The sequence below is a fragment of the Boeremia exigua genome, assembly GCF_020726555.1.
Source record: "Boeremia exigua strain MPI-SDFR-AT-0100 chromosome Unknown C7974scaffold_11, whole genome shotgun sequence".
Classification (NCBI taxonomy): domain Eukaryota; kingdom Fungi; phylum Ascomycota; class Dothideomycetes; order Pleosporales; family Didymellaceae; genus Boeremia; species Boeremia exigua.
The window spans coordinates 1,561,696-1,585,698 of record NW_025763528.1 but is presented as its reverse complement, the minus strand read 5'-3'; the positions used below and the strand labels follow the sequence as shown (position 1 = coordinate 1,585,698).

Sequence of the window (24,003 nt, the reverse complement as noted above, 5' to 3'; positions counted from 1 at the left end):
GGTACGGTATATTTTGTTGTCGTTCTGTCCTAAGGTCTATCAGATAGGATCTAATAGTAGTGTTTAGGTTGTAGTGTAGGGTTGTAGTGCTTAGGTCGTAGTGCTTAGGTTATAGTGTTTAGGTTTACTAGGGTATAAGTGCAGTGTTAAAAACACTGCTGAAGTATAGTTACCTAGTGTGCTAGGTAGACAGGCTTATTTACCTAGCTATAGGTTAGATTACCTAAAATTGTAGTGTTTTTTTACCTAATATCTAGTTCTATAGTAGGTACGTAGCTACTTAGGTAGCTAGGCTTACAGCCTACTACCTCTTTATTATGCCTCTTCTTGTTATTATATCTCTCTTCTCTCTCTCTCTTCTCTCTCCTTACAATCTTTCTCTCCAACCCCCTCCCCCCCCCTCTACCTCTTCCTACTTCCTTCTCCTTTACTCCCCTCTCCTCCCCCCCTCTCTTCCTCTACTAAATAGATAGATACTAGATAGAATAATAGACCTATATAAAAAAACTACTATAATATAAAAGAATACTGCATAAATAGGTAAAACAAACCCCCCTATAGTGTTTTTAACAGACTTTCTTCTACATATTTTACCTGTTAAGAGTGCGGTGTTGTACCCTAGTGTTGGTGTACCATCTAGAGAGAAGACAATAGTGCTAGAGCTGCTCTAATGCACACCGAACGGTTCTGCTAAAGTTTGGTAAGCTGATCGAGTCTGTAATAAGGTGTGTCTCCTAGCGAGCTAAGATAGGTTACTTACAACAAGAGTTAAGAACGCGCCGGTGGGGATCAGTTCAAGTTCAAGTTCGAAGCTATGCTGTCACATCCGCTGAAACTATCAGGGGGTGGAACTTGCTGAAACTACGGTCCGTTCGGTGGGGTTTTGGATACCGTATTTTCTAGTGGAGAGCGACTCCACTATCTGCTCTAGGTCATCGTGAGCAGTTTATTGTAGAGGTTAATTCTACGCCTGCGCTTATGTAAGCTAAGCAAGATTCTGTAACAACTCTATAATAACTAAGACGCAGCTGTCTAATAAGCTTAACAGGTGTTAAAGACTATAGCCCAAAGCGGATAGTCAAGTCGCTCTCCACCAGAACATACGGTATGGTAGCCGTCAGTGGCACTGACGTCCGGGCCCTTCAATTTAATCATCTCTAAAGCCAATCAAAGCCGCAGAATGACATACGTCAGTGAGGAGCCCAATACCTCTGGAACCTTGATCCCGCTTGCTGGGTGTGAAGATGTAGTATTTCTTCATTTCACGTCAGTCGAAACGCCGTCGGCTCCACACAGCTCCGCCCGGGGGTTGAGCTGGTTCATCATCTACTCGTGAGTCTCTAGTCTCTCCACAAGCTGTCCCGACCAGACCTAAAATCGATATTGATGAAAACCCGAGATTGCTATGATGCTTTGCTCAAGTGTCTACGCTCTATCTAAGTCTACCATGAGATCCCCAACGCAGGCACCTCGTCTGATATTTTTACATTAGTGCGAGAGATGGACTCCCTTACGTATCCACAAGAGGTGCGAGTTAGGATGCGACCAACGCGAGAGACTACCGCTTCAAACGAGTTCTTGTCCACGAATGTTGGCGGAGACCTCAACATGCATCTCTTTCTGCCCTGTAGTGTCGCTTCTACCACCGATGTGATCCTCTATCAAAACACCGGCCGCAATTCCTTCAGTCTGCCGTTGCTCATCCCGTAACCTCTTCTGGTGCAGCCACATACTGCGAAAATTTCTCGCCCCAAAGAGCTGAGCAGCGCTGAAGATCGCGTGCAGAAGTGGGGTGACGATCTTAAACGGAAGCGTCCAGCGGTCCCACAGCGAGCCAAACAGCCACATGACAGTGATAGTCTCGATAACGGTACCGGCGAACGTGCTGATGCAGCTGAAGCAGAACACCTTTGCAAGGAAATCATGCCGTGTCGGATACACACGATACAGGATGATGGCGACATGTGGCCAGAATTCCGCGACGATGTCAAAGGCACCTGTCACGTGGGACCGGTCAGCAAAGCTCGAAGAGCGCGGGCAGATCGGTCGGATGCATGCGGTTTGCGAAAACCATACATACCCCATACGAAGCACAGGATGAACTCGATAGTGGCGTCGCGCTCATGCTCCCAGTTCAGACTTATGGCGACGGCGCTCTGCGCTATGACCACGGCGCCGATGTGGTGGAGCACCGCGATCGGAGAAAGCTTCGCACGGAACAGAAGCTCAAAAATGTACATGGCAATGAAGAGTTGGTTGACAACGATGAGAACTGCAATTCCGTCAGGTTCTGACACGATCTTCTTTAGCAATTAGGGGCAGAAAGCATACCATCGCCATACGTCACAACCTTAGCCCCCAGAAACAGAGTGTGAACCGTAGCCGACCCAAAGGCGATGCCGAGGAACGGATGAGCAGCAACGACGAGCATGAGGATTTTCGCGAGACCGGCGATGTGGTGGTTGACAAACCCGCGTCGATTGACCTCACTGAGGTTCGAATACGTTGCGCCGTAACATCTCGGTATCGCAAATAACTCGAACACGTAGTAGCGTACGAGGAACGCGACGACGAGTATGATGGTAAGGATAAGCGCAGAGAAAGGTGCTAGTCGAGAAACCGCCTCGTTGACCAACATGCCAACGTGGGGTCGGTCGTCATCCGGATGGGTGTGTCGTGTTTCGATCATGGTGCTCAGTTGGTTCCGGTGCGTTGTGAAGCACTCGCATCAAAGTGGTACCGCAATGGGGATTTGTCCGTAGTAGCACTTGAGGTTGAGAACACGTTGGCCGGTATGGAGATGGTACGTCGAGCAACGAGACAAATCAACCAGTACCACCAAGAGAGGTGGATTGGTCTTTTGGAGCAAGACAAGGTAACGTGGAGGGAAGCATGTCGTATAAATTGATTTCTGTGACAAAACGCTAGCAGGGAGAACTTAGCCACAGCAACTAATAGAGTAGAACGCGGGTCCCCTGGGACGCAGTTTTGATACTGTAATTGGTCCCCCACGTCTGAGTCTCCTGTTAGCGTTTGGCCAAAGAAACCAATTTATACGGTATGCGACGAGTTCTATTGCACACATCGTTTCTCCCTGGATGCAGCGGGGGTACCTCGTGTCTTGTGGCGAATGAGTGGCTGCCGGAATAAGGTACTCGGGTGACAAAAAACCCGCACTCACAAACGATGTGCTGAGTTGCTGCTGATACCAGAAGGCAGCAACCACAAAATTCAGAACTCCGGGTAAGCAGATCTGTAGAGCGTCTTCTTCTCTACAAATCTGTGATTTTGTAGGAATTTTAAACTTGTTGCTGTGTTGTATCGTGCCAAAGAGGATAACCTAGCTTGGTGTTCCTTCACTTTATTATGGTTTGGAGTGCGGCTTTTTTTGGCACTCGAGCAAGGGTTCCGTTTGTGGCGAGTGAGTGGCTGTGACAAGGGTCCCGTTCCGTTAGTTGATACGAAGAACTAAGCTTTGGATTGGCAAGGCTTGTTTCGCAGACATGTTGCGTATCCCCACGCCGGAGTAGGCTCCGACCCGATCAAGTCCAGAACATCACATCTCGTGTCCGGTCTCGGGGCATCTGCTCTTCCTTCATGAACTGACTGTGGACCCTTCTCGGAAAAAGGTGGACCATGAGGAAAGGTGGCAGCTCCGTAGGTAACTGAAGAGACCGACCAAGTCTGTAAGCTGTGGTCTTATATCGAATTCACGTGCTTCTGGTCAACGTGCGGGTAAAGCGGCATGAGACGGGATGTCACCAAAACCATGAGAGGGATTAAAAAAGATGGAACGAAACTCGGGTTTATTCCATTGTCTGGTGGTAAGCGTCCACACTAAGCATTCTAAGTAACGCCTGCGAAACTTATAGATTGATTGAGTGATTATTATTTGCGCCAAAAGGGGCTATTCTACAGTAAACCGGCCTCCCATGGGGCACTCATTGACGTGTGAACAGGGGAGTAAGGGGTTGTAGCCCTGTCACCCCCTAGCACAGTTCACTGTTGAAGGTGTGGCTGGAGCTCCAGCCAAGTCGAGTGTAGGGTCCTCCGCCGGTCAAGGAAAGTACATGAATATTTTGTGTGCCAGTTGTCAGTGGAGAGAGAGGCAATTTTGAGCAGATGAGTAACAAGACAGACTAAACAAACGAAACCTGTAGAGTCATAGCAGCAAGCAACCAAAAACAACCACAACCCACGCTTACACCAAGCCCTCGGCCAAAACACCATACTATATATCGCCCTTCCATCCCAAGTCACACAAGCCAGAACCCAGCAACATCCCCCTTGTCAGCGCGGAAACTTCCCTAGCGCAAGTACACCACGCACCACCACCCACGCGCCCGTGTCCCCGACCTCCTAGTTCCAGCAGCTCGTGGCGTGCACGCCTTCCACACGCGTCGCTCCAACCCGCAGCAGGCCTATTTCGCTACCCCCGACCCAGGCACGGGCGGGGAGAGCCTGAGGCACATCGCCAACCCACGCACCCACGTTCTCCACATACCGTGAACTCGCACTTACCACCCCCCCCCCCCCCCTAACTAAGTTCCAAACCAACCTCACCTACTCTCGTTTATTCCACCCTTCTACAACTTATTGTATACGCAGTAGAACACGTGTCCGCGTGCAAGCTACCCAAAAGCCTAGGAGCATACTAAGCAAGAATCCACCGGCAGGGAGACATTAAAATTAGCTCTACATAAAACAGCAGAAGAGAGGGAACAAGAAGAAGATGTCGAAGAAGAGGAAGAGGTAGGTAGAAGGTAGTAACAGGTATACTCACCACCGACTTCTTGGCTTGTGATTGTCGGGTTGGATTTAGATTTCCTTCTCTGTTTTACGCCTGATGCGACGCTTTTATGTGCTGACTGTGGAGGCTTTTGCTTCTGTAGCCTATGCTGGGCTTGTGGAGTACACCCTGCTGCTCTTGTTAAGTACAATCCGCTGTTCTGGAACACGGGGGCTACGCCGGCAGTACAATCGCACTTAGTACACCCGGGTTTTGTACGCGGGGGTTTGCAGTGCGCTTGCGCAGACGCAGAAGCGTACTGCTACGGCAAGTCGCGCACCAGCCCCTACCTAGCTCCGCCCACCGCAGCCATTACGCCCAAAGGCATCGCTAGGTAGGTACCAGGCGCCTCCCCGCGTCAGCGAGTATACACCCGACCCGCCCAGGCGCGTATAAGTAGTACCCAAGACACCGCCGCCAGCGGCCCGCAGTTCATACCCCTACTTTTCTTTCTCTCTACTTAATATACCTGACTACATACGGGCTGTGCGATAACTCCCCGTGGGCCTGGCGGCTGGACGGGAAGGTATCGCAACAGGAAGTCTAACACCAACGCCGCGCTTGGTACAGTGTAGTATAGTACAGTATATATTATTGTTCTATGAAGGCTAGCCATCTCAAGTCCCGACTCCCACGCGACAGGACCCGAGACCGAGCTTGTGCGGTTTCGCATTTTGCGACTACAAGATCTTAGATCTTGGACGTTGTGGTGGGTTGAAGGGTTGTCTGAAATGGTAGTGTTGGGGGGCTTGGAGGCAGAAAGGGGGGGAAGCTGGTGTAAGGTGACTGCCTCACCCTGCCTAGAGTCTTGACCTATCCTCCATCACTTCCTCCATCACTTCCCCCCCACACCCTATCTAAACCCCATTCCGCCTCACACCCGGGATTACCGTCACCCCATCACGTCTCATAGATTATCATCCCCCCACACCCCACCCCCCTCCCCCTTTTTCTTCCCCCCCTCCTCCACCAGCGGCGCCCTCGGCACCTCCACCCCGTCGATCCGCCACTGCATGCCGATGTACGTATCACTGTACACGGTGATATTAAGTTTCTGGCCCTGGGCTGTGGGCGGGAGGGAGAGGGTGGGGGAGGCGTGGAGACGAGGAGGTCCGGCTGCTGCGCTTGCTGCACCTGCTGAGCCTGCTGAGCCTGCTGGGGACGAGGTTGTGGCGGGGTCAGTAGAGACGGGGTCGGAGGAGACGGGGTCGGAGGAGACGGGGTGGGTCGAAGTATCGAGACCCGGCGCCGCGAGGTGTGTGGACGACGGCGCTGAAGTCGAAGGCGAAGGCGAGGACGCATCCGCGATCTGCCTCTGCGCCCCTGCGCCACGGCCTCGTCCACCTCGACTAGCGCCGTAGCCGCGAGCGCCTCGCTCTGCGCCGCCTCTGCCGCCCCGTCCACCGCGTCCACCCCTCCCACCATCATTACCACCACGACTGCGATCCCCACCACCACCGCCGCCACCATGGCCACTGCGTCCACCCCTCCCCTCCACCCACCCAACCCTCTTCAACCCCACCAACTCCCCACTCCCCGCCACACAAACCACCACGAAAAACCCCTCTGTCTGCACCTTGCCCCACCGGGGCGCATACACCCTGACCCCCCCGCCCTGCAGACGCGCCGGATTGCGGCGCTCGAGCCGCAGCGACAGGGAAAGGGCTGAGACACTGTTCACGGTGAGGTTGAGGATGGGGAGACGGGACAGCGGGGCCGCGGCGCGGGGGACCGCGGACGCGGGAACGAGGGACTTGAGTGTTGCATTCAGGGCCGCGGGGGCGAGGAGCGTGGCGGCGACGAGCGAGACCGCGGGTGTGGACTGGATGGACGCGGGGGATACACCGGGCAGAATGCTCAGCGGCGCGTCGGTGGGCCAGCGCGCAGACTTGACGCACGCCAGCAGCGTCACGAGCACTTCTACTGCCCCCGCGTGCCCCAGTTCCGCGCTCACGTCGATGGCGGCCTGCGTGATGCGGATCGCCTGGTCGAGCACGGAGTTCAGATCGCCGACGTAGTCGGCAATCGGCAGCTCCACCCTGCTTAAGTGCGCCTGCAGCAGCAAGAAAGCCTTGACGTGCGGGTCCCACAGCGGCAGGTTGAAGTGGTCGGCGTTGTGCGGCAGCGCGCGCGCGAGCTCGGCGTTGATCAGGTCCTCGTTGTGGCGCACGGGCAGCTCGTCGTACTCGGTGGCGTGCGCGATCCAGGTCAGCGCGTCGAGGAACGACGGGGCGGGCGCGGCGTGCGCGGCCAGGTAGCGGATCGTGTGGTGCGAGAGGTAGTAGTAGGACATGATTTTGCCGAGGGGCGTGGGGGAGACGTCGCCGGTGGGCTCGACGAGGGCGCACGACGAGTCGTTGAGGGCGGCGAGCGAGGTCTCGACGAGATCGACCATGTACGCGTTCGCGGTGGTCTGGGCCGCGAGCGTGTTGTGCTCCTCGGCGCTGACTTCGAGCCCGTAGAAGGACGGGTTCTTGTGCAGGCGCCGGAAGAAAAACGTCCACGTCAGGTAGTCGAGAGCGTCCTGCTTGGTGCCGATGGTGCCGGCGGAGATCTCGGCACCCAGATGGTTGTCGAGGACTTTGTGCAGCGACGACTCCACCGGGAAGCCCGTGTGCAGGAAGTGCTTGTAGAACTCCTTCTTGGCGTCCTGCGTGAAGATGCGCGCGATTCCGGACGTGTCGAATTGCGGACGCCCCGCGCGGCCCAGCATCTGCAGCACATCCGTCAGGTCCATGTCTTTGTAGCCCTCGGACTTGGCATCAAAGAACTGCGTGCCCTTGACGACGACGAGGTGGGCGGGCAGGTTGACGCCCCACGCGAGCGTACTCGTAGCGACGAGGATCTGGATCTTGTTGTTGGCGAACAGCTCTTCTGAGAGCGAGCGATCCGACTCGACCAGACCGGCGTGATGAAGACCGATGCCGAAGCTCAGCGCCTCCTTCAGCGCGTCATCCTTCACCCGCTCGAGATTCAGCGCCAGGTCGTCCTCAGACATGCGCAGGAAACGTCGAGGATTGTCCTCCATGCCGCAGAAGTTGATCAGATCGCGCGCAGTGAGGCGCGTCTGGCGGCGCGACGCCACAAACACAATCACCGGCTTGTCGGGGGAGTGCTGCTTGATGGCGAGGAACGTGGGCCGGTTCATCGACTGCATCAGCGCGCAGAAGCCGCGCTGCTCGGGGAAGCCGTCGATGAAGATCTCCAGCGGTACTGGACGCACCGAGTGGCGGAAGTTGAACAGGCCCTCCTTCACGCCCAGCCAGTTGCCGAGATCCGACGCGTTGGCGCACGCCGTCGACATGCCGAGCAGACGGATAGAACCATCCTTCTTCTGCGACGCGATGTAGTTCATGCGCGACACGATGATCTCGAGAATGGGGCCGCGGTCGCCACCGAGCAGGTGGATCTCGTCGATGATGACAAGACTGACCTGGCGGACATAGCCACGCGTCTGCCAGCTACGACTGATACCGTCCCACTTCTCCGGAGTCGTGACGATGATGTCTGCGTCGCGGATGGTGCGCGTGTCGGGCGTGTTATCACCCGTCAGCTCCACAAGCTTCAGGCCCATCGGCCCTGCGAGCCGCTTGCCCCAGTCCTGGACTCGCTCGCGCACGAGCGCCTTCATCGGCGCGATGTAGACGACCTTGGAGCCGGGCTTTTCGCGGAACGCCCACCACATGGCCAGCTCAGCTGCGACAGTCTTGCCACTGCCTGTGGGCGATCCGAGGAGCACGTTGGCGGGGGTGTGGTAGAGGCAGTGGAAGATCTGCGTCTGCATGGGGTTGAAGTACTGGAAGCGCTGACCGTAGAGCTCTTCCAGCAGCGGGTTCTTGAGCGCAGCAATGGGCAGCGGCTGCAGGTCGAGCAGGTCGGTGTAGACGCTCTCGGTGTCGGGCCGGATGAGGTGCTGGAAGGAGATGGGGTGGACGGTCTCCGAGCCCAGCCAGCGATCGGACACAGCGCGGACGTAGATCTGCGTCGGCAGTGGGTCCGTGAGGGGGATTGTAAAGTTGAGTTCGTGTTCATCGTAGAGCTTCTTACGCGACAGGATGAAGAATTCGTAGTGGTAGATTTCAGACGTCTCCGAGTTCTCCACCCAGATCCAGAACGACTCTGACATACCGTGGTGTCGGTCGTTCCACTTGAACTCGGGCGTGAGCCATAGCTTAATGCGGAGCACGTCGCGGTTCAAGGGCGCAATCTCAGACTCAATCCCAAGCGTTGGGAAGTTGTCCAGCAGCTTTGAGATGACGCCGCCCATTTTCGTGTTGTGCACGAGATCGCCAATCTCGCGCGCCTCCATATCGCGCAGGGCTTCGATGGAGGGATATCGATGGTCGAGCGCTCGTAATACCGGCTGCGGCAGGTCAAACTGATGCAGCGGGTGTTCGATGGACCACACACGGTGTTCAATTGACTGACAGAGGCTGAGCAGAACCAGACACTGGTAGCCCCAGCGCCTGTTCAGCGCGATCATGAACAGTGCTCTAGCGATACGCGCAGCGTTCTGGGTGACGTAGTTGGTGTCCGAGACGAGCGTGAAGTCTTCCAACCGCGCCCTCGAGATGTGAGCCTGCAGGAGGTAGTTTGTCTTGCCGTGGGATGTCGCAAAGCCGCCCTTGACTTCGGTAATCACGTAGCCCTCCTCCTTGAGCGCCGAGAGCTCCTTCTCCTCGGTCTCGCGGGACTGCACCTGGTCGAACTCACCGCTCATACTGATCATAGCGAGGGCATCAGCGTCCGAGCTGCGCGGGCGCATCATCGTGTTGAAGATCTCGATACTTGACTGCTGGACGTAGAACTGGCTGGCAATGCGGCCGACATCCTTCGAGCGCAGGTCTTCCGTGGTCTCGTTGAAGATGATCATCTGGCTCTTTTGCAGAACGCGGGCGGCGTCGATGATGAGCTTGCGTCGCCGTCCAACGAGCTGCGGGTCGTCGCGGATCTCGGCCCACTCGATGCCGTATAGTAGTGGACTCTTCTGCATCCTCACGAAGAGGTAGGAGTACCCCAACCACTGCACGGCCTCGGACACTGTAGTGACCGTTCCTAGCGAGATCTCAGCGTTGAGGTTGTCGACGAGCTTCGCCGAGAACCGCGACTCAATCGGCTGCTGCTCGGTTATAGCGCGCATGTAGTGGTCCAGACGATCGTGGGTTGTGCAAATGAAGCCGATACCGGTGTCCTGGAACTGGGGACGACCAGCACGACCGAAGATCTGCAGCACGTCGAGGATACCCAGGTCTGTGAACTTACCCTCCTGCGCGTTGTACACCTGCGTGCCCTTGATCAGGACCGCCGCAGCAGGCAAGTTGACTCCCCAGGCTAGCGTGGCGGTACAGCAGAGGACCTTGACGACGCCCTCGGAGAAGAGACGCTCAACAAGATTGCGGTCCGAGCGAGGCATACCAGCGTGATGCGTGCCCATGCCCTTCCCAAGCAGCTCGCGCAGCTCACGGCCCTTGGAGTGCTTCATGTCGCGGACGGCAGCGTCGTATTTCTCGTGCATGGTCGGGTCGAAGAGATCCGCACACCCGTCGTCGACAGCGAGCTCGAAGAGCCTGCGCGCCGTCTTGACGGTGTCTTTGCGCGAGTGCACAAAGACCATGATCTGGTGGCCCCTCTCCAGCATCTGCTTTACCTTTTCAAAAGCCACGCGCTCGAGATTCTCACGCGACTTCATGGTGCCGGCCTTGCCCTTGGCGCCGATGAAGTGCTGCTCGAGCGGGACCGGGCGGAAGGAGGCGTCGAAGTAGAACAGGCCCGCCATCTTGTTCACGCGGAGGAAGTCGGCGACGTCGACATAGTTGGGCAGCGTGGCGGACAGGCCGACGATGCGGATGAGAGACTGTGTGCTCTCGACCTGGCGCTGGGTCCTGGCCACCAGACTCTCCAACACGGCACCGCGCTCGTCGTGCAGCATGTGCACTTCATCAATAATAAGCAGTCTCACCTTCTGCACAAGCTCGGTGTCGCCTGTGCTCTTTCTCGTCACGACGTCCCACTTCTCGGGTGTGGTGACGATGATCTGCGTGTCAAGGATCTCGGCTTTGGTGAGATGCATGTCGCCCGTCAGCTCGCGCGCCTTGATGCCCAGCCAGGCCAGCCGCTTTCCCAGCTTCTCGGTGACCTCGGCAGCGAGCGCCTTCATGGGCGCGACGTAGATGACCTTGAAGTCTTCCAACATGACGGCAAAATCGGTGGCCTCGGGCTCCTCGATTGGATTGGGCATGATGTTCTTCCCGATAGTGTTGAGGATGGTCAGCATGGCGGCGTCGGTTTTACCCGCACCGGTGGGCGCGCAGATCAGCATGTTCTCGCTCGTCTTGTACGCGACGGGGTACACCAGGCTCTGCATGCGGTTGAGGGCCTTGTAGCCCTGGAAGGTCCGCTGGCACAGGCCGTCCAGCTCGCTGATCTCAACGAGCTTGCGGCCAACGCCGATGGTCCCCACGGGCATGGCAGGGATCTCATACTCTTCGTAGAGGTTGTCGTCGTGGTGCTTGTGGTTCGTGGGGAGAGCGTACTTCTTGCCATACGCGGAGAGCTTGTTGCCTGCCGAGTAGGTCTGGTAGACGTGCGGATACTGAGGCCCGGTGCGGTCAACCGACGCAGAAAGGGAGGCGTTCTTGTGCTCGTAGTCCTGTCTCCGCAGAGCTTCCTCGCGCTCTGCCCGCGTCATGAGCCGTCCTGAGATGCCGCTGTCCTCGCCTGGCTTCGGCTCCAGCAGCGAGCGGGTGACGTCCCTGCGGTGTGAGATGAGATCCGCAACCAGGTCCAGCTCTTCGTAGCCCACAATATCGGCCAGCATCATCTGCAGCTCCTCGTTATTGCTGTCGCTGCTCAGAATGGCGAGAATCTGGTCTCGCAGGGCGCCCGCGTCGAGCCCCGAGCCTCTCTGCGCGACGCCCTCGCATTTTTTGGTGAGCCAGCGCTGGTCATATGCGCTGCTGGCGGAGCTTTCCTGGGCCTGCTCGAGGTGGTCGCTGCTGTAGTCGTCCTCGTACTCGTCGCTGATGACGTCCCAGATGTCTTCTCCGCTGGCGGTGCCCGAGAAGTCATCGTCGTCGAACTCGATGTCGTCGCCGTACGCCGGTGCCTTGTCGGCGCCTGCAGGCAGATTCAGGTCTGCAATGGCCTTGCGCATGGCGGCGAGCTGCTCGAGCCATTGCGCCTGCGCCGCATCCATTGACGACATGGTGAGAGGAGTGTTTGTAGTATGTTGATGACGACGACGAGGTTTGCACTACTCCACCAGTTTAATTCTACCCACACAACCGTGAGTCGAAGTGAGTCGACTTAGCCCACCGCAACCCATCGATGACGGTGCTACACAGTGGGTCCCGCCTGCCCACCCCCACGCCTAGCGCGACGACGGGGCCGCGGTGAGACAGCCATGCGCATCACCGCGACTCCAGGCACCCTCGACCGCCTTCCGCGCCTTCACACACACCACCACACCCTCGCCCCACCAACACACACCCCACGCATACCTACACCACAGCCCCGCCCACCGCCGCCATGAAGGTCGTGTACATCGGAGTCCGCCCCCCGCCTCCGCCGCTGCGCCCGCCGCTAACCACCGCCCCCAGATCTTCAACAACGCGGCCAAGCCCGCCGTCGAACTGAGCCACGAGACCGACCTCTCGTCGTACGGCCGCTTCACACGGGGCAGCGTCGCGGAATTCGTATGCCGCCCAGGACCCCGAGAACGCCGCCCGCGTGCTAACAAACCCTGTAGCTGACCTTCTTCGCGGGCGAAGTCGCGCAGCGCACACGCCCGGGCCAGCGACAAGATGTCGAGGAGAAAGGTGTGTAAAAAACTTCCATTTGCTTAGTGAGGAAGCCGCTAACAACCCCAGAATACACCTTCCACGCCTACGCCCGCTCTGAAGGCCTCTGCGGTCTCCTCATAACCGACGCCGAATACCCGACCCTCGTGGCGCACCGCATCCTCTCCAAGACCCTCGACGAATTCGCAACCCGCTACCCGGCCTCCGCCTACACCTCCTTCCGCGCCGGCGACACCCAGCTCAGCTTCCCCGAGCTCAAGACGTACATTGCGCAGTACCAGGACCCGGCGCAGGCAGACAGCATAGTGAAGATTCAGCGCGAGCTGGACGAGACGAAGATTGTGCTGCATAAGACGATTGAGAGTGTGTTGGAGCGCGGGGAGAAGATTGATACGCTGGTTGCGAAGAGTGATGGGTTGAGTGCGCAGAGTAAGATGTTTTATACGCAGGCGAAGAAGCAGAATAGCTGTTGTGCGGTTATGTGAGCGGTGAGGGGGTGAGGGGAGGGGAGGGGAGGGGAGGGAATTGGAGGTGTGGGGTCGAAGGGAGATGGGCGTTCAGGGTAGATTGTAAATGCACATGCCCTTTTTGCGGTACGCAGGGGTCTCACATGGTGCTGTTCGTGGATGTTGTGGATACGTGAATTGATTTCGTGAACACATACGTGTGGTTCGTATGCATGGATATACTGGGCGTGAATGCTGTACAGCTACGTGCTGCCAACAAGCGCCGCTTTCATGGAGCAGCGTCTTTATCTCCCGCTGTGTGTGCTTCCGTCGAGCGTCCAGCCGCACCACGTGCTTCATGGCCGTGATGCCTCTGCTGAACTACCCTCTGCCTCCGCTCTACCCACCCCATCCCTGCTACCACCCCACCCTCACTCCCCAAACACGACAAAACTGCACTCCTCCTCCGCCTCAAAGTAAATATACTCACTCCCATCCGTCCCATCATCCTCCATCTCCCACTCGCTATCCCCATCACTATCCCCCTCTTCATCATCATCATCATCCTCCATCTCCAGCCGCGACTCGAAACTGCCCAACCTGGACTCAAAACTGCCCACCGCGAGCGCCGCCTCCGCCTTCCGCACCCCGGCCTCGCTCCACCGCAGCGCATCCGTCAGCACGCCCATTGTCTGCACCGCGTCGTACATGTGCGAGGCCGGGGTGTCGCCGGGCCCGGGCTCGAGCAGGATGGGCGCGCGGTAGTCCTCCGAGTCTTCGGAGATGGAGTGGTCGGCGTCGGGATCAGGATCTTCGTGTTCGTCTCCGTGTTCATGGTCGTGGTCGTGGTCGTGGTCGTGGTGTGCAGGGGCGGGCGCCGGTGTGTATTTCCCCGGCGAGTAGCGCATCGACTTGCGGTGGAAGTAGTGCGAGGGCCGGCAGGGGGTGAAGTCGGTGTCGGGCGCGAACTGCACGGCTTTGGATGTCTTCGGGGGCGGGGTGTGGGTCGGGGGCACGGCGAAGGCCTCGCTCCAGTACAGATCGAGCGCCTGGGCTGCGGTGCGGACGTCGTCGTGTTTCCAGTCCTTGTGGCGGGCCTGCCATTCTTCTTCCTCGGCGGCCGCTTGCTCGAGCTCGGTCAGGCAGTGCAGGGTTTCGAGCTTGCCGGTCACGAAGGCAGCATATAAAGCTTCCTGCTGCGGCGAGGTGGCTTGCATGGCGGCGCGTGGTGCGCGGCCGCCGGCGTCGCGCAGCGCTTTCTCTAGCGCGCGCGTGTAGCTGATGTACATGTCGATGGTGCAGACCGGACACCGCTTTCTCAGCTGGCCGGCTGTGACGGGGTGCATGATGTGTCGGCAGAGGACTGCCGTGGGCGGCTCGTCCGCGGTGGCTGGTTTAATGTGTTCGGCTACGTCTTCAAACAGGTCGGAAAAGTACCCGGAGTCCTGCTTCCGCAGCCATTGTTGGAAATCCTCGAACTCGTCTGCGTTGGGGAGGAGACCTTGCTCATTCGGCCTTAATGTGGTGTGCAAGTTTTGCCATCGTCGGTACTGCTTCACCTCGCGCGGAGTAAAGATGGCATTTGCCGACACGTCGCTTCGGACGCGAAAGCTGGTGGAAGCCATGTTGCAAGGTCTGAGGATCGGATCTGAACCGAGCTAGGTTGACGCGAAAGGTTGCGCTCCTTTGTCACAGAGCGTGTCAAAACCAGAAAACACGTCGCCGTGGGTGAAACAAAGTTCGAACTGTTGTGCGAAAGCTCAGCTTTCACCTGGGGCGAAGGTCGCGTTCTTGGCGTCCTTTGTTGGTGAGAGTGAACGAGGTAATCGATTTCTTTCTGCCTGCAGCTCACAGTGCAAGCCCAATGTATCGCAGCGCGTTTTGCCGCGACAAGCTTTGCGTAGTAATGATCTCGTCTCACGCGGCGCGTTCAGACCCCGTGGCGACCGTTACCGCTGACTAGAATGATGTCGCCAAACTTCTCGGTCTTTGGGAGGTTGGAGTACCACGAATAAGCCATGACTTTGGTGCTAAAATGGTCCATTCCACGCTCTTTCTGCTTGTTTGCTGGCTCGCCTGTCGCCTGTTTGCCTTGTCACCGTGCGGATGCGGGGTGAACGCGGTCGCGGGGCAGAGGATTCTGCTATGAATGCGATATGAAGCGTGTGTTCAGCACGCTTTGTGTTGTCCTTGGAAGCCCTCTGGTGGGCTCGTAAAGATTGTTGGTAGGATGAGAAACCGAACGCTGAGCGACGGCGACACCCGAGACGAAGGGGTGTTGGGCGCATGCATTTGCGTCATGTTGCACGTGACGCTGACTCATTCGGAAGGTGGTCTTCCGCGCACCGCCTGATTGGGTTCCAGTGCGTCTTCCGCTTGCACGAGTGGGCACATTCCACCGCGCCGCAACAGGTTCAAATAGTAATATATCACTGCACGCATCCTTTGCTTCTACACATGTGCAGTATCTCCTAAGAGCGTCGACTTGAAATCCCACATTTGCACAAAGTGTCAGGCGACGGTCAAATCGTCTCTCGGCGCGCCGAGGCATCTGCGCAACGCAGCATAATATATTGCTCACAGCCATGCTGACTGCTTTCGCTGCGCCTTACACGCCGTGACTGTTGGGCTGACGCATGATCAGTTTAGCTGTCAACCTAATCTCTGCGGAGAAACATGCAGTCTTCGGAACATCTCATAGCATCACCGAGCTTAAGCCGCGCAGCACCGTGCTCGTCTCAACTTACCCTTCAGAGTAGGACCGAGCTGATATGAAAGGATTCGATTGTACACTGTACACGAGAAATAATGCAAGACACCTTCAGACCCAAGTGGATGTACGACCATAGGTCGTTCCGTCGTCACTAAATCCAAACAGACCAACCACCCAGACATTTAGACCGAGACCCATATACACGTGACCATCATTCATTTACCTGAGTGCTATCCGCACTCGCCGTAGACGTCGTAGAAATCGTCCGAAGCCCCCAAACACCCCCAAAGCGATTCTTCAAGCTACCGGGCCAGACATTCTACTCTTGGCCCTTGGTGCTGCCCATGCGCTCGATATTAGACAAGAGCCTACTCTTGCTGGCACCGCTCTGGCTCCTGCTTAGAGCTGACTCGCCGGCAGCCTTAAAGCCGAAACCGCCGGGCGCGCGCATACCGCTGGGCTTGGACTTTGAGTTGCCAGAGTGACTGCTAGACTGACTGCTAGACAGTGAGGAGCCAGGGCGAGTAGCGGAGGAACTGACTGAGCTCCCGCCTGCAAGGAAACCCGTGTTACGCATTGCCTGTTGCTCGGGCGCCGGCTGCTGCCTCGTTGGCCTGGATGTTGGCCGTGGCTCGAGCGGAGGCTGTGCGGGAGCTGCTTGACTGCGACGGAAGTCCTCCTGTTGCATGGACTCCATCTTCTCGCCACAGAGGACAAGCATCTGCTCCGCGGCAGCAACCAGCTCGCCCTTCTCGACGCGCTCAGCTTCCAGCTCTTCGAGCAAGGTCTGTTGTGTCCTGTGGAGTGAGTGCAGCTCGGACTGCAGACCCGCAAGTTTGGCCTTGAGGCTCTCAATCTCGGAGCGCTGAGCTTCGAGATTGTGCAGATCTTCTGGGCTGGAAACGGGTCCTGCCGCTGCGTTCTTTCCGCACTTCTCGCATGAACCGTTGGACTTGGAGCCGAATTCGTCGAAGCTGCTGAAAGTATCGTCTCGCTTCTCCTCTGCGTCTCCGATCTGTCGCTCGAGCTTCGTGATTTGATGGCGGAGCTCCTTGCAGCGCTCGTCGGCCTTCTTTTGGTAGTTCTCCTTGAGCGCCTTGATCTTCTTCTCGTGCTTTGCCTTGTATGCAGCGTGAAGATCGCGAGCGACCTCGTTGACCTTCTCGGCAATGGCCGACTGGCATTCGATCTCCGAGTAGATCTTTTTATTCTCGTCCTCATCGTTATTGATAAAGGTGGTCATGTCGACATTCTTGCTCTCCGCATCGATGAGTCTAGTCTCGAGCTCAGTGGAACGGATTTCTGCATCTTCAGCGCGCCTCTCCGCGTCCGCTAAGCGCGCGAGGAGCTGGTCACGCTCCTCATCGTTGCGTGCAAGCTCGGATTGTACGTCTTGAAGAATGGTCTGGACTTCCTCGCCCTTCTTCTTCCAGTCTTCCATCTGCGCCTCAGCGTAATCACGCGCTGACCGCTCATCCCGCACAGCCTCATGTGCTTCGCCCACGCGACGCTCTGCGTCCCCGATTGCTCTTGACAGCGACTCAACCTCGGCTTCCTTGCCTGAGAGACTAGCAGAGAGCGAGGAGATTTGCGACTGGAATTGCGACTTGAGGGACTCCATTTCGCGGATAGTCACCGTCGGCAGCGATCGTGGTGTCGGTGGGGGAGGCAGTTCAAAGTCGAGAAGATTCAACAGCGGGCGATTTTGGCTAGGTGTATACCCGCCTTTAGCTGGAGAGCGCTTGCTTTGATAGTACGAGCGAAGATTCGGCTCTGTGGTCGACTTGCCGTTGCCGTGTGAAGGTGTGCCATTGCGCGATGCTCCGAGAGACTCTATTTGTGCGGTAAAGTCAAGTAGCAAGTTTGTGGTATCGTTGTCTCTGTATGGCCGGCGAGGCGTAGGCGAAGGCGTGCGCTCCGAGCGACGGCTTGTGGACGGGGTCATCTGGGTGCGTGCGCGTGGTGTTGCCTACAGACGCATTAGTAAAACATCAATTGGAATCTCTGCTTTTACCTACGTCACCGTTCTTCGTCGGGCTCTTCCTGAAAGACGCGAATTTGGTCATGTCGAGGCCTGGCATCTCAGAAAAGTCACTGAAGCGCGTGTCGTCGACGTCCGGCGTTGTGGCGTCTGGATTGAAATCCGTGATGTCGGCCTCCATGTTCACCTCGTATTGATTCTCGTACGATTTCCGTCTCTTGTGATTTCTGTCCAGGTCTGTATCCTCCATAAATCGGTTTGCGGCAACTGTGAGACCCTCATTGTCACGCAGTTCGGCGGCATGGCGCGAGGGCGTTTGTGCTGGCGACGGTCGCTTCGAGGGTGTCGCTGTCAGATTGATGGCAGCACCGAGCGAGGGCGCGCGAGGTGTTGCCTCGATGTCGAAATCGGACGGGACGGACGAGAGGACCGATGACTTCGACGGCGAGCGGCTCTTGCGAGTACGATTACTCGTAGAAGATCTAGGGCGCTCCTCGAAGGGACTTGACTTCATCGGCGATTTAGCTGGAGAAAGCCTCAGGGTACTCGCACGGCCCATGCCAGGCGTAGTGACTCCAAAATCCTCAACTATGTGTTGCCTGACTGGTGAGCTCTTCAATGTGCTCGCGCGACTCCGATTCGGTCTCTGCGCTGCAGCAGCCTCAAAATCTCCTAGCAGGTTCTTAACTGGCGACGACTTGAACGGGCTGCTGCGCTCCTTCAACGCAGCTTTCCTGCCCGAGTCGACCTTGAAAGCCGACTGGGGCACATTTGCATCCTCGAAGTCGATCAATTGCTGCTTGGAAGGTGTGGGTGCGACGCTCGGCGCAATATTTTCTTGGTTGCCGGGCTCAACGTTCTCCAGAAACGGGCTTGAAAGCCCCTCAGCGTAGATATCGATTTCGTCGTCGTGCTGCATGGCGTTCGAATTGGCGTTTATTTTCTCCGGAGAGAGCGTGGACATGGGCTGCGCCATGTTGCGTGGTGTGGAAATCGCGTCAGTCCTGTGTGGTTAGTGTCGAAGTGGAGGTGTGGGGATCGTGTTGTTGCTCAGGTGTTTGTTTGGGTTTAGCCGCTTTGGGAAAGTGCGTTTCAGCAGTCACTACACCGACACTGACAGCAAGCTTGAATAATTGATCATGCTTATGTATGCAGTTGGAAGATGTATCAATACACAAAACCTCCGACGCCTCTATCTAACCATCCGCCGCCTGTATGTGCCATAAATGCTACGCTTAAATCTACAATTGGTGAATCGCACTCCGCATCGCTGCAGCGAGTCGCTGGTAATCCTTCAACAGCTCGTCAACCTCTTTCAACTTCAGGTCCTGGGCATCCTTTGCATCTAAAAACTTCTTCAAGGGGGGCGCAGTCTTCTTCATTTGCTCCAGGGCGGCGATTGCCTTGACACCTTTCTCATCCACTAGCGCAACTTCAGTCGATATTGTGCGGCTCGGTGGCTCAGGAGTAGGCACGGGAGATGTCTTGGTTTGCTCAGGTGCAGGCGAGGGTAGTGTTGGCGTAGTAACGGTGCTGGCAGCGCGCCCAAATCGTGGGAGGACGCTGACACTCCTGAAAGTGTTCAAAGGATTGAAGCTATTGCCCAGGCTGCGGAGAGAGTCGACGGCTGAAGGAGTGGTAGGCGCTGGGTCGGTCTTCGTTGCTGCCGGCGATGGCGTCTTCTCCTCGATGGCCTTTGAAGCGAGTGCCACTCGGCGTGCGCTATTGCTGCCCCCTGAGCGTGCGGAGTCAACACTGCGGTCTCGCACTTGTCGTTTGCCGGCGAATAGATCGCTCATTCTTGTGTTGAGATCTTGTTTGGGCAGTACCTCATGGCGGTCATCTTCACTTGCTGCACTGACGCTCAGGTTATCGTCATCGATATGTAGTCCTCGGGTGGGTGAGCTGACAAGCTCCCGTACTTCTTCTAGAGTTTTCGGCAGCACAGGTTGCTCTGCTGCAGGATCTCGTTCTCGCAGTCCGCCAAAGAAGAACTTGAAACTAGTGTCGAGAGTAGTGTTGATCCTGCCTAGTGCCTGATCAGCAGAGTCGAGGATAGATTCGCGGACAGCGTCTGAAGCTGATTCGATCCGGTTCGTCTGAGCCTGCACCAAATTACTAAGTCGGCGCTGGATCTTTGTCGTTGTCGGACTCGAGGGCTCCTTGAAGGTTGTTCTAGTAGTTGGCGTTGCTGGCGTCTGTACTAGATCTGGTGCGTCAGACAGCCCTAGAAGCATAGGAGTGACTTCGACCTTCGGTGTTGAAGGTCGCGAGCTGGTTCTTTCTAGTGCAGCTCCCTCCTCGGCGCGGAGCGACGAAAGATCTACTGTTTCCAAGAAGGACACTGCCGCCTCCAGGTTGACAAGACAGTAAGCTGTCTCTCCATCGATCCTGCTTGCGCCACGGAACCTCTGTATGAAGTTGAGGTCACTGATCACGTTGAGATATGCGGGTGGGAGGGTGATGAGAGCGTAGATGAGAGTAGGCAAGATCTCGTCTGCTGATGAGGTGGCTGGAAAGATCTTCGATAGCGCGTCTACGATGGATTTGTGCGCTGCTGTCAGGTGCAGCATTTTGCCAAGTGGGTGCTTCTCGTGGTTCATCTTCATGATGTCTGATCGAGCAGCGGATAGAAACTCCCGAATCTCAGGCTCCTTCTCTTTAGCCTTGTTGCGTTCCTCCTCGGTCATTTCCTCGCCAGTCATAAGTAACTCCTTCAGGCCAATACCAACAAGCGAGAGTGCCGCTGTTCGTGACCTTAGCTTGTGATCCCGTTCTTCGTCATCCGTACTCCTGTGTCGCCAAATCCTGTCGTAGACCTTCTCACAGACGGCTCTCTCGACAGCCTCTTCCAGCAACACCTTCTTCGTTTCGAGAGACTTTCTGGCCTTCTTCCTGTCAGACATCTCAGACGCACTAAGCATCTGCTGTTCGGCAGCGGGGTCGCTGCCTTTTCTGATCGAGCCTGCTCTGCTCGATGGCGCCGAGCCCTTGTTCGATTGCGCTATGAAGGTCTCACTCGTCAGACGAGCTGAGAGTGTTGCTATGTGTGTGTTGATCTTGGATGAGGCGCGTGTATAGAAGTCTTGGAACAAGTCTGAGAGACTGTCGGCGGTAGGGGGGGTCGGGTGGACTTTGGCAGAAAGGGACTCGAGGAACCTGGAGAGGTTAGTTGTGGTGGTCTGAACAAGAGTCGTGGGTTCCGTACCTCTCCGTCAAGCTCCGTATCTCGATGGGCAGCTCCTCGAAGACATCTGGAGCTGGTTGGGCCGGCAGCTGTTGCTCCTCCTCCTCCTTCTTCGCAAAGACATCGCCATCCACGTTCTCATCTTCCTCTGGTACCATGCTGGTCTTGAGTGGGTCGAGCATGTCGGTCACATGGGGACCTTGCAAGGTGCTTGCTCGATTGCGGGCCAGCGGGCTTGTCGGGGCAGCGTCGAGGCGCGTGAAAGACCGCGACGGGTGCAGATTCCTGGGGCGGCCAGACATGGTGGCTATATATGGGGAGTGGTCAGGCTACAGAGGGTGTCGTGTGCCAGCATCGGAGTTGGCTGCTGAAACCAAAGGTCAAGCTCGAGCCCTGCACCACTTCGCAACGTCATGCGGAGGCGCGGCTGGCCCGGCGGTACGTATGACGGGGACGGACAGCTGGGGGTCACCTGAGGTTATGGCAGCGCGGTCCTCCGTCAGGGTTCGGCGCTTCAGGGTCAACGAGTGAATTGGCCTGTCCGCGCCAGAAATGAGCTTGCGTCTGTGCTCGTGCATTGCGGTATCAGATGCGGAGTTGGAGGACATGGGCCTGCTATCTGCGGCTAGGCTGCGTTCAGCAAGGCGCATCCGCGGCTGCATCCATCGCTGGGTCCGTGCCATCCCAGCGCCGCTGTTGCTGGGGTCCTCGCAGCTGGCGTCATTGACGCGACCATGTGCATGTGCCACCGCCTTGAGCACCACGACCTCTGCAGTTTCCCCCAAAACCCCGACACATCTACATTATGCGACGACGACCTCTCTGCACTTCGGCATCACGTGTCACAGCCTCGCTGCTGCTGTCTTTCCTCGCGGCGAGTGCTGCGGAGCTTCCTCTGCTACCACTGCCGCCGACATCGCCGCATTTGCACAACACCGAGAGGGACTTCACACTTCGCCACATTTACCACCATGGCACCTACAAGTATCCCGAGCTGCACCGCCGGCTCGACGTCCCGGAGAAGGCTGCAGTCTACATGCTGGCAGACGAGGGCTCGGCCAATCGGGAACCGGTGCCTGCCTTGCGCGCCAAGTCGGAGATTATGAGCATCGAGAGGATGGTGCACAGGGACAGGGACACCATCGACGGCATCTTGGACTATGGACGAATGAGGGGCAAGGCAGTGCAGCTGGCTGCTGAGGACTGGACTATCGACGAGCTGCCTGGGCCAAATGTCACCGACAAAGAGACCGTGCTCACATTCGCCCGCATGGCATCCGATGCCTACATACTGGAGCCTGGTACGGGAGACTGGGAAGATGTGAAGGGTGGCTTCAACTACACTGAAGACTTTGGCTGGGAGTCGGACGGCTTACGGGGTCACATCTTCGCCGACACCGAGAACGCGACCGTTGTCATCGGTTTGAAGGGGACGTCACCCGCCATGTTCGACGGCTCAGAGACCACCACCAACGACAAGATCAACGATAATCTGTATTTCAGTTGCTGCTGCGGGCAGGGTGGCCAGTTCCTTTGGCGCCAAGTTTGCGACTGCCAGACAACTGCTTACACATGCAACTCGACTTGCCTTGTCACTGCTCTGAGGGAGAAGAATCGCTATTACTCTGCAGCGCAGGACCTCTACCACAACGTCACAGCTCTGTACCCGCACGCCGAGGTGTGGTTTGCAGGGCACTCGCTTGGCGGCGCTGTTTCTTCCTTCCTTTCTCTGACGTACGGTCACCCGGCTCTCACTTTCGAAGCCGTCCCCGAAGCTCTGCCCGCTGCTCGACTTGGCTTGCCAACGCCCCCCGGCCATGAAATTGGCTCCATGCAGCAACGCAAAATGACTGGCGGCTTCCATTTCGGCCACACAGCAGATCCCATCTTCATGGGACAGTGTAACACAGCAACGAGCGTGTGTACGATTGGCGGTTATGCCATGCAGAGTCTATGCCACACCGGCAAGAAGTGCACATACGATACCGTAAAGGACTTTGGCTGGCGTGTTGGTATCGGAACTCACAAGATTGCCGAAGTCATTCGCGACGTGATCATGAAGTACGACCAGCCAGCCAAGTGCGAACCGTACGTTAACTGCACCGACTGCTTCGCCTGGGACTATTTCGAGAGTAACGGCACCGAAACATCCACCTCCTCCAAATCAAAACCAACATCAACCTTAACTCTGACCCGCAGCACACGCACTCGCACCGAAACCTGCAAAACCCCCGGCTGGTGGGGCTGCCTCGACGAGTCCACCACCGCCAGTGCTACTACCACCACCACCACAACATCCACCACCTCAACCTCGACCTGCAAAACCCCCGGCTGGTTCGGCTGCAAGGACAAAGACCCCTCCGAAGAAACCTCCACCACCACAAGCACAATAACCACCCCCGCCCCCGCCCCTTCCGTCACCACTACCTCCCACACCCCCACCTCCTCCGCAGCGTCATCCTGCAAGTACCCCGGCTGGTTCGGCGGCTGCCTCGACGGCGACGACCCACCCGGCCACTCGCACAGCACGCATCGCTCCTCGGTGCCTGCGCCCACGGCGTCGGCGACGACGTGTACGGACGAGGGCTGGTTTGGGCTGATTTGCTACGATAAGACGAAGACTAAGACGAGGACGGGGAAGGCGTCGGGGTCGACAAAGGGCACGGAGAAGATGGAGACTGCTACTGAGAGGATGGAAATGTAATGACGCGTTTGATATTGCTGCTCTTATGTACTGGCGCCTGTTTTTTGATGGCTGGGAAGGGGGGGTGGGCATTATATCCGGGCGTTTGCGGTGCTTGGCGTTGGTAGGCAGATTGGAATACACGATTGTGGTGCGTCCACTACAACAGATTACTTTTCTCGCAACAGGAGACGTGTGATGCTGCAGGTCTGCCTATTATACAGTCCTTATCAAACACATTTAGACACGTGCAAAGATTGTTTCAGCCTTGCTACATCACAATCTGTGCGGTTCCGACCTGGAGCAGGAAGCATGCTGTTCTTGTAGTGCTCAGCCTTCTGGGCTTCCTTCCAGCGAATGGCAACGCACCGTCTCCCCCCTCCAACTCTGTTTACATGCACCTGT

At 57.1% G+C, this 24,003-nt stretch overlaps 5 protein-coding genes across 5 annotated transcripts; 1 reads left to right on the top strand and 4 right to left on the bottom strand.

The window, feature by feature from the left end:
* Positions 1–1,529: 1,529 nt before the first annotated feature.
* On the bottom strand, positions 1,530–2,880 carry C7974DRAFT_53365 (uncharacterized protein). The gene is made up of 3 exons (XM_046146808.1): positions 2,332–2,880; positions 2,081–2,272; positions 1,530–1,997 (listed from the first exon to the last, which is right to left on the bottom strand). Exons 1-3 carry the CDS (start codon positions 2,687–2,689, stop codon positions 1,567–1,569), a joined length of 981 nt encoding a protein of 326 aa, XP_045993644.1. The 5' UTR covers positions 2,690–2,880; the 3' UTR covers positions 1,530–1,566.
* A 2,488-nt stretch (positions 2,881–5,368) lies between these two features.
* C7974DRAFT_442665 (Sec63 Brl domain-containing protein) lies at positions 5,369–14,659 on the bottom strand (the record flags this gene model as incomplete). The annotated part of the gene is made up of 4 exons (XM_046145413.1): positions 5,369–12,041; positions 12,310–12,618; positions 12,678–13,054; positions 13,525–14,659. 4 exons carry the CDS (start codon positions 14,657–14,659, stop codon positions 5,697–5,699), a joined length of 8,166 nt encoding a protein of 2,721 aa, XP_045993643.1. The 3' UTR covers positions 5,369–5,696.
* Positions 14,660–16,066: 1,407 nt separating this feature from the next.
* C7974DRAFT_416949 (uncharacterized protein) lies at positions 16,067–18,704 on the bottom strand (the record flags this gene model as incomplete). The annotated part of the gene is made up of 2 exons (XM_046144028.1): positions 16,067–17,716; positions 17,766–18,704. The coding sequence occupies 2 exons, from the start codon at positions 18,702–18,704 to the stop codon at positions 16,067–16,069; spliced, it is 2,589 nt and encodes an 862-aa protein (XP_045993642.1).
* Positions 18,705–18,863: 159 nt separating this feature from the next.
* C7974DRAFT_366498 (uncharacterized protein) lies at positions 18,864–21,485 on the bottom strand. The gene is made up of 2 exons (XM_046139847.1): positions 20,937–21,485; positions 18,864–20,887 (listed from the first exon to the last, which is right to left on the bottom strand). Exons 1-2 carry the CDS (start codon positions 21,215–21,217, stop codon positions 18,970–18,972), a joined length of 2,199 nt encoding a protein of 732 aa, XP_045993641.1. The 5' UTR covers positions 21,218–21,485; the 3' UTR covers positions 18,864–18,969.
* A 179-nt stretch (positions 21,486–21,664) lies between these two features.
* Positions 21,665–23,703, top strand: C7974DRAFT_402531 (autophagy related lipase Atg15). Its single transcript, XM_046142724.1, has one exon. It carries the CDS (start codon positions 21,721–21,723, stop codon positions 23,617–23,619), a length of 1,899 nt encoding a protein of 632 aa, XP_045993640.1. The 5' UTR covers positions 21,665–21,720; the 3' UTR covers positions 23,620–23,703.
* The last annotated feature ends 300 nt before the right edge of the window (positions 23,704–24,003 follow it).